General features: G+C 51.4%; 1 protein-coding gene across 1 annotated transcript in view; it reads left to right on the top strand.

The window, feature by feature from the left end:
* TMPRSS6 (transmembrane serine protease 6) overlaps positions 1–2,605 on the top strand; it is a 40,704-nt gene extending 38,099 nt beyond the window's left edge. Inside the window, exons 16-18 of the mRNA XM_004374031.1 lie at positions 1,106–1,238; positions 1,375–1,511; positions 2,447–2,605. Coding sequence (XP_004374088.1) covers positions 1,106–1,238; positions 1,375–1,511; positions 2,447–2,605 — 429 coding nt within the window. The remainder of the gene's footprint in view (positions 1–1,105; positions 1,239–1,374; positions 1,512–2,446) is intronic.
* Positions 2,606–9,436: the final 6,831 nt, after the last annotated feature.

The following is a 9,436-nucleotide window of genomic DNA, read 5'->3' as shown; positions in this document are numbered from 1 at the left end:
CATTTTATGGACAGGGAAACCGAGGCTTAGAGACATTTAGCAGTTGCTTAAAGTCACACAGCTAGACTGGGTTGGAACAGAGACTGGAAGCAGGGGCCGCCTGGCTCCACAGCTCCTGCTTTTTCTGCTGCCGCCTCTCCGAAGCAGGGGCTTTCTCCCCTTCCTGCCTAAATTGAGCAGAGCAGCTGTCCCTAGAAGCCACCTCTCAGTTCCTGTGAAACAAAGGCCATGTCCCTCGAACCTGAGTAGTGGTAGCTTAAAAAAAATGTGTACATGATTTGCGGAATTTGGTAGCAGACTGCAAGGTAGAGATATTTTAAGGATGGGGAAACTGAGGCTCAGAGATGGAAAGTAACTTGTCTATAAGGATGACAGAGTAGTAGCAAAGCAAGGATTGGTTCACTCACTCATTTATTCATTCATTCAACCACAGATTTATTGAGCACCTACTATTAGCCAGGCATCGAGTTAGGCAGAAGGGGTATAAAGATGAAAAAAGGTAATATTCTTGGTGGAGACAGACAGTGGTAAGAGCTGAGATGGATGGGGTGGTACAGGGGGCAGTGGCAGCTCAGAGGAGGCTCCCACCCAGCTGGAGTCAGGGAGGGCTTCCTGGAGGAGGGGGTGTCTAAGCTGAGGCTTGGAAGAAGAGTCAGCATTGATTGGCCAGGCAAAGGGGAAAGGTGTTCCTGGTAAAGGCACAGGTGCCAAGACAGACCTGGGGACACGCACTAGCATCAGGGCCTGCTAGAGGGGGCCTGGGGGTGTATCTGGGTGAGGGTCAGAGGGAAGAGGAGGGCAGGGCCTTGCGGGCCTCTGGAAGAAGCTTGGGCCGGGGCTCTCCTCCCTGCCCGCACCTTAGAAGTGCACTTTAGAAGCACTTGAGGAGCTTCGAGAAAAACACTGGTGCCTCGGCCCCACCCCAGACGAATGAGACCAAATCTCTGGCAGTGGGACCGGGCGCCCAAGTACATTAAATCCCCCATGGAGAAGCACTGGGCTGGAGGGTGGGGAGACGCTGAAGAGTTTTAAGGGGAGAGTGAAGGGGTCAGATGTATGTCTGAAAAGATCCCCCAGGAGTAACAGAGTAGGGGAGGGCCGCCAGGAGCCAAGACACACTTATAAAGAGGAGGAAGAGGAGGAAGGAGGGGAGGAGAACCTGGAGGAAGAGGCTGGTCCAAGTTGGCTTTGGTTTGGGGCTCTCAGCATTAGCCACGCAGAGAAGGAGCTGGAACAGGGTGACTGTGGGGAAGAGAGGCAGGGGGTGGGCAGGGGGCTCCTGAGATGCAGAGAGATAGGAGAAGGAGGCATGCAGGTGTGCTCCCGGGCACCTCTTCTCTCCTCTGACCTCTACCCCCTGACCCCACTGGCCAGGCCCCACTAGCAATGCTCTGCAGAAGGTGGACGTGCAGCTGATCCCACAGGACCTGTGCAGCGAGGCCTACCGCTATCAGGTGACACCACGCATGCTGTGTGCCGGCTACCGCAAAGGCAGGAAGGATGCCTGCCAGGTGACTCCACGGGCAGTGGTCGGGAGGGCAAGGGGTGACACATCGCCCAGGGCCTGGCCCTCTGCTCACATCAGCCTGCTGAATCCTCATAGCCTCCCAGGAAAGTGGGGATGACTGTCCCCACTTTACAGAGGAGGAAACTGAGGCTCAGACTGGTTGAGGGACTTGCCCAAGGTTGCAGAGCTATAGATCAGGAGAGACCCTGTGGTGGGCAGGCCTTAGGCTCAGACCTAGCTCTGCACCTTGCTCACCGAGAGGCACTTGCCCAAGGCCACAGACTAGGGAGGACTCTAGGACTCTAGGAGGACACCCGGGGGAGGGGTGTCGCCTAAGCAACAGAGGCATTGGAACACACACCCATGGTTCCAGGAGAGTAACCATCAAGCCAGGACCCGCTGGAGGCCAGCAGGGATGGGGTCTCAGTCAGGATTCTTCAGAGAAAAAGAATCTATTTGTCTATCTATCTATAAACAAAATCGATTTATATAGGCAGGGGGTATTTTAAGGAATTGGCTCATATGACTATAGGGACTGGCATGTCTGAAATTTATAGGGCACACCAGCAGGCTAGAAACTCAGTCAAGATTTCTGTTACAATCTTGAAGCAGAATTCTTCTTTCTTCGGGAAACCTGTTTTTGCTCTTGAGGCCTTCAACTGACTGGATGAGGCCCACCCACGTTACTGAGGGTAATCTGCTTTACTTAAAGTCAACTCATTATAAACGTTACTCACATCTACAAAACGCCTTCAGAGGAACATCTAGTCTAGTGTTTGATCAAATAACGGGCACTGCAGCCCAGCCGAGATGACACACGAAATTAACCAGATGGTTTCGGCTTCTCTAAGGGGGCATGTCCAGTCAGGACTGGAGCCCCTGCGGCCCCAGTCTGCATAGTGGGGACCCTGGCACAGCTACCTCTTCTCTCCCCTTCAGGGTGACTCAGGCGGCCCCCTGGTGTGCAAGGAGCCCAGCGGCCGGTGGTTCCTGGCAGGGCTGGTCAGCTGGGGCTTGGGCTGTGGCCGGCCCAACTACTTCGGCGTCTATACCCGCATCACAGGTGTGATTGGCTGGATCCAGCAGGTGCTGACCTGAGAAGCTGCCCCCTTGCAGAGCTGGGGCCCACCTTCTGGACTCAGAGAGTGCTGGGCACCCACCAGGTGGGGAAACAAGTATTCTAGGGGGTGAAAGGCCCCCATCCGCTCCCTGACGTCTGCTCCCAGGAAGACACACGAGGAAGGATAGTGCTACCCGCCGATGGCCAGGAATCTCCCAAGGGCCCAGGATGGACATAAGGCCCAGCTGGGGGTCACATCCAGCCCTACACCACCCCCTTCCATGAACTGCCCCCATATCTCCTGAGTCTCCTCCTCCTCTTTCCTACCCCCGTCTCCCCCCGCCCCAATCTCCTGAGTCTCCTCCCTCCACCCCCGTCTTTGAGGGGAAGCGGTTCAGCAGGATGATGCTGGCTTCCAGTACCCAGGGGGCATCTGAGACGACCCTGTCCTCATAATACAGAAGCTGCTTGGGCAGCATACACTTCCAGCCAGTGAATCCCTCCGGGCTAACGTGAGAGGTGGGGGTGGAAGGTGCCCCTGGAGGAGGGGGCCCACAGAGCCCTCAAGCAGCCACATGGCCCAGCTGCCACCAAAGCCAAAGGTGGGGACCCTGGGCCCAGGGTCCTCGCCCCACCTCTACCTGCCACCCAAGTCTCCAACGCCCAGACTCTCACCTGGAGGCAAGCTTGGCTATCCTCGGGAATAAAGCTGCCTGACCCAAGGTCTTGCTGTGGTTTTGAATGGGGATCCTGCCCAGCCTCTTGCCCGTGGCAGCACCAGGCCCTGCTTCCTGCTCAGCCTGCTCGCCAAGAGACCAGCAGGCCAAGGGGGAGTCAGTGGAAGCAGGGGGGAGCTGCTGAGAGCTGGAGTCCCCAGGGCAGCTGCCAGGGCCCTGGGAGAAACCCCAGAAAGGCAACGATCTGGTGACCCTCAGGCCAGAGTGAGGGGTGGGGCAACAGATGGACTTCTGGGACCTTGGAGGTGACTGATGCCGAGAGGTGCAGGGACCTCCTCAAGATCCACTGAGGGCTAGGACAGGAGCCTGGTGTGGGACCCCGTCTCCTGTGTGTCAATCCACTACTTCCCCTTCCGGCACTACATCTGTTTGTTCGACTCATTTATTCAGCAGCAGTTGAGGTGGGGGAGGTTGTTTAGAACCCAGGCTTGAAAGGACCTAGTGACTCACTGTGTGGGGATGGGAGGACGAAGGAGGTGCCATCCACACTCACTTCCAGGTGTCCAGCTTGAGCAGTGGCCGATGGAGGAACCACTGCCTAACCTGGGGGCTCTGGGGAGGGAAAGGCTCCAGGAAGGTGCCATGAGCTCGGGTGACTCTAGGACCACCAAGAGGGAGATGTCCAGGAGGCAGGTTGGAGCCTGAAAGAGGGTGGGGAGGGGTTTCAGAGACCATCCTGTCTGGGAGGCTGACAACACAGAAGGGGCTGGGGGGTGGGAAGGGACATTGTGGAGATGTAGGAGACAAGGAGACAATTCAGACACCTTGCCCAGAGCAGAGCAGGGCCCAGGGAGCGTGGGCCCTGCAGGAAGTCGTTGAGGGGCATGGCCAGAGAGGGGGCATGGCCTTGGACCAGTGGAGTCTCAGCAAACACGGGGAGTTGGGGTGGGGGTGGGGGTGAAGGAGGCCCCCACCGGAAAGTAGGGGCTAACTAGACTACAGCTGGGGCTGGAGATCAAATGTAGAGAACTTTTGAAGCCCTACTGGGAGGAGGCAGGAAGGAGGGCCTCAGAAGGACATCTCCACTGTTGTTAAGTGCCGTCCAGTAGGTTCCAACTCATAGTTACCCTATGTACAAAACAACGGAACACTGCCTAGTCCTTCACTATTCTCACAATTGTTGCTATGCTTGAGCCCATCATTGCAGCCACTGTGTCAATCCATCTTGTTGAGGGTCTTTCTCTTTTTTGATGACCCTCTACTTTACCAGACATGATGTCCTTCTCCAGGGACTGGTCCCTCCTGACAACATGTCCTAAGTATGTGAGACAAAGTCTTGCCATCCTTGCTACTAAGGAGCTTCTGGCTGTGCTTCTTCCAAGACAGATTTGTTCATTCTTCTGGCAGTCCATGGTATGTATATTCAAGATTCTTAGCCAACACCATAATTCAAAAATTCTTCCTCGGTCTTCCTTATTCATTGTCTAGCTTTCCTATGCATATGAGGCCACTGAAAATACCATGGCTTGGGTCAGGTGTACCTTAGTCCTCAAAGTGACATCTTTGCTTTTTAACACTTTAAAGAGGTCTTTTGCAGCAAATTTGCCTAATGCAGTACGTCTGCTTCCATGGGCATTGACTGTGGATCCAAGTAAAATGAAATCCTTGACAACTTAAATTCTTTTCTGTTTATCATTATGTTGCTTATTGGTCCAATCATGAGGATTCTTGTGTTCTTTATGTTGAGGTGTAATCCGTGATGAAGGCTGTAGTCTTTGATCTTCATCAGTAAGTGCTCCAAGTCCTCTTCACCTTCAGCAAGCAAGGCTGTGTCATCTGCTTATCACAGGTTGTTAATGAGTTTTCCTCCAATTCTGATGCTGAGTTCTTCTTTATATAGTTCAGTTTCTCAGATTATTTGCTCAGCATACAGATTGAAAAACTATGGTGAAATGATAGAACCTTGAGGCACACCTTTAAACAATGCAGTATCCCTCTGTTCTGTTCGAACAACTGCCTCTTGATCTGTGTACAGGTTCCTCATGAGCACAATTAAGTGTTCTGGAATTTCCATTCTTTGCAATGCTATCCATAATTTGTTATTATCCACAGTTGAATGCCTTTGCATAGTCAATAAAACAACAGGTAAACATTTTTCTGGTATTCTCTGCTTTCAGCCAAGATCCATCTGACATCACTAATGATATTCCTCATACCATGTCCTCTTCTGAATCGGCCTTGAATTTCTGGCAGCTCCCTGTTGACGTACTGCTGCAACTGTCTTTGAATGATCTTCAGCAAAATTTTACTTGTGTGTGAAATTAATGGTATTATTTGTTAATTTCCACATTCTGTTGAATCATCTTTCTTTGGAATGGGCACAAATATGGATCTCTTCCAGTCGGTTGGCCAGGTAGCTGTCTTCCAAATTTCTTGGCATAGACAAGTGAGCACCTCCAGCGTGCATCCATTTGTTGAAACATCTCAATTGGTATTCTGTCAATTCCTGAAGTCTTGTTTTTCGTCAATGCCTTCAGTGAGGCTTGCACTTCTTCCTTCAATACCATTGATTCTTCATTATATGCTACCTCCTGAAATGGTTGAATGTCGACCAATTCTTTTTGGTACAGTGACTCTGTGTATTCCTGCCATTTTCTTTTGATGCTTCCTGTGTCAGTCAATATTCTGCCCATAGAATCCTTCAATACTGAAACTCAAGGCTTGAATTTTTTCTTCAGTTCTTTCAGCTTGAGAAGTGCTGAGCATGTTCTTCCGTTTTGGTTTTCTACCTCCAGGTCTTTGCACATTTCATTATAATACTTTGTCTTCTGGAGACACGCTTTGAAATCTTCTGTTCAGCTCCTTTATCATTTCTTTCATTCACTTTAGCTGCTCTGTGTTCAACAGCAAGTTTCAGAGTCTCTTCTAATATCCATTTTGGTCTTTTCTTTCTTTCCTGTCTTTTTAATGATCTTTTGCTATCTTCACATGTGATGTCATCCCACAACTGGTCTGGCCTTTGGGTATTAGTGTTCAATTGTCAATTCTATTCTTGAGATGGTCTCTAAATTCAGGTGGGATGTACTCAAGGTCATATTTTGGCTCTCATGCACTTGCTCTAATTTTCTTCAGCTTCATCTTGAACTTGCATATGAGCAATGGATAATCTGTTCCCCAGTTGGCCCCTAGCCTTGTTTTGAGCTTCTCCATCATCTCTTCCCAGAGATATAGTCAATTTGATTCCTGTGTATTCCGTCTGGTGAGGTCCACATGCATAGTCACCGTGTCTGTTGTTGAAAAAAAGTATCTGCGATGAAAAAGTCATTGGTTTTGCAAAATTCTATCAGGTGATCCTCGACGCTGTTTCCATCACCAAGGTCATATTTTCCAACTACTAATCCTTCTTCTCTTCCAATTTTCACATTCCATATCACCAATAATTATCAATGCATCTTGATTGCATGTTTGATCAATTTCAGACTGCAGAAGTTGGTAAAAGTCTTCGATTTCTTCATCTCTGACATTAGTGGTTGGGGTGTAAATTTGAGTAATAGTCATATTAACTGGTCTTCCTTGTAGGTGTAGGGATATTATCCTATCACTGACAGCATTGTACTTCAGAACAGATTTTGAAATGTTCTTTTTGACGATGAATGCAACGCCATTCCTCTTCAATTTGTCATTGCCGGCACAGTAGATCATATAAGATTATCTGATCCAAAATGGCCAATACCGGTCCACTTCAGCTCACTAATGTCTAGGATATCGATGTTTATGTGTTTTATTTCATTTTTGACAACTTCCAGTTTTCCTAGATTCATATTTCATACATTCCACATTCCGATTATTAATGGATGTTTGCAGCTGTTTCTTCTCATTTTGTCACAGCAAATGCCAGCTCTGAAAGGCTTCCTCCATCCAAATCATTAAGGTCAAATAGGAGGCAACTCTTCCTTAGTCATATTTTGAGTGCCTTCCAACCTGAGGGGCTCATCTTCCGGCACTATATCAGACAATGTTTCGCTGATATCCATAAAGTTTTCACTGGCTAATTTTTTCAGAAGTAGATCACCAGGACCTTCTTCCTAGTCTGTCTTAGTTTGGAAGCTCCACTGTAATCTTTTCGCCAAGAGTGACCTTGCTGGTAATTGAAACATCAGTAGCATAGCTTCCAGCATCACACAGCAACACACAAGCCCCCACAACAGGACAAACTGACAGATGAGTGGTGGGACATCTCCACTAGGAGAGGTTTTTTTGGATCTGGAGCAGCCCCCATCTGTGCATAGAGGGGCAGCTGCGGGTAGATGGGACGTCCGGGCCCCAGGAGATGAAGCAGCCCTGGAGGCAGGGAGCTGGACAGTGGGGTGGCTGCTGTGGATGGACACACCTGGGGGTGGGGGTAGGATGTTAATGAACTCCACCCAGTGGCTCTCTCAGTCCTACCTTGTTGAAATCATCTTGGGTGCGTTGCTAAAATGCAAATTCCTGTACCCTATCCCGTCTTAATTAATCAGAATCTGGGCTGCTAACCAAAAGGCCGGTGGTTCAAACACACCAGCGGCTCCTAGAGAGAAAGATGTGGCAGTCTGCTTCCATAAAGATTTACAGCCTTGGAAGCCCTACGGGGCAGTTCTACTCTTTCCTATAGGGTCGCTATGAGTCGGAATCAACTCGAGGGCAATGGGTTTTCAATGGGGGTAGGGGAAGGACAGTAATCTGTTCTTGTAACAAGCCCCCTCCCTACCCTGTGATTCTTATGCAAGCAAAGGTGGACACAAAAAGTGAAGCCAACTTTGGTGGCGTGTAGTGTCCTAGGGGGCGAGGTGGGGTGGAAAGCCTGGCTATTTATCTAGGTCTTGGGGCCTGACTGGACATGGATTGGCAGGAGCAGGGAGGGGTGGAGGTGCCCGATGGGTCACAGCAGGAAGGGAGGCGGTGTCCCAGGGAGGTTTCAGATGCAGCAAAGGCTGCCTTGGGCAGCTCAGAATGAAGTCAGTGAGTGGAGAGGGCCATGCGACAATGGGAGAGGCAGGGGAGGACAGGAGCAAGGCTGGGGAGGGTTGGGTCTCCTGATTCCAAGGGAGTCCGAATTCCCAGCCCCCTTAGAATCTCCACGTTGGTCCGGCTGCCTGCATGACTCCAGGGCATTGGGCCTTATGGTTACCTGGTCCAACCCCTCACTTTAGAGATGAGGAAACTGAGGCCCAGAACGTGGCAGGCATTTGCCAAAGGTCCCCCAGCAAGGCTGAGCTCTCATGACTTGGCCCCTAGCCTGGGCTGTTTCTATTGTACCAGCTGCCCACGGTGTCCACCACTGGGCAGAGGATGTGGCCATGCACCCCCACCCCCAACACACACACATACAGGAGACTGACAACAGGACAGGGTCTCTGGGCTTTAGGGAAAGGCTCCATTACCTTTGGGTCAGACTGTCCCACCCTGAGTTTAGCCCCTGTCCCCAAAAGTAGCCCAGAGAAAGAGGGGAGGCAGCCAGGCCGGGCTGTTTCTTCAGGATTTATTATTACATGGTGGGGTCGGACACAGCTGAGAAGCAGGTACCCATCCTGGGAAGTCAACACAGGAGGGGCCCCTCAGCCTCCGCCACCCCAGACTCTCCCCTGACAAGTTCCTGAGTCGTTCACAGGCCCTGCTGACCCACTTCTGCCCACTGGCCTTGGCCAGGGCTCTCTGCTAGCAGTGAAGATGGGTAGGGGGACAGCCAAGGTAAAGGCCGAGTCACCCATCCCCCCTCCAGACAGTACCAAACCCCTACACCCTTCATCCCCTATCAATACCTGAACCTCCACTTGTACATACTGTCCGGTTGGGGGTTAGGCTGGTCCTTTCCAGGAGCCGAGGCGGGGTGAAGGGCATGCCCCTGGCCCTGCCTAGCGCTTTATTCACCCCGAGGGCTTTCCCAACCCTGTTCCTCTCTGCACCCTCACAACAACCCTGTGAGGTAGGTGGGGTGGGAGGAGTTACTCTGACTAACAGACACGAAGACTAAGGCTCAAGGAGGTGATGTGACTGGGCCAGGAGGGAGCACATCTGCCATGTAGCAGGGGGCCCCCGGGGAGGGGGCAGAGGGGCTGGGGAGACACAGCTGGACGGTGCCACACTTTGGCCACAGGCAGATGGTTCTGCCCAGGGGTCCCAGGGCCCACCTCAGGGCTTGAGAGGGCCAAGCGG

Source organism: Trichechus manatus, unplaced genomic scaffold (assembly GCF_000243295.1).
Source record: "Trichechus manatus latirostris isolate Lorelei unplaced genomic scaffold, TriManLat1.0 scaffold00027, whole genome shotgun sequence".
Lineage (NCBI taxonomy): Eukaryota > Metazoa > Chordata > Mammalia > Sirenia > Trichechidae > Trichechus > Trichechus manatus.
Note: the sequence above shows the minus strand (reverse complement) of the source record. Positions and strands in the feature narration are given on the sequence as shown.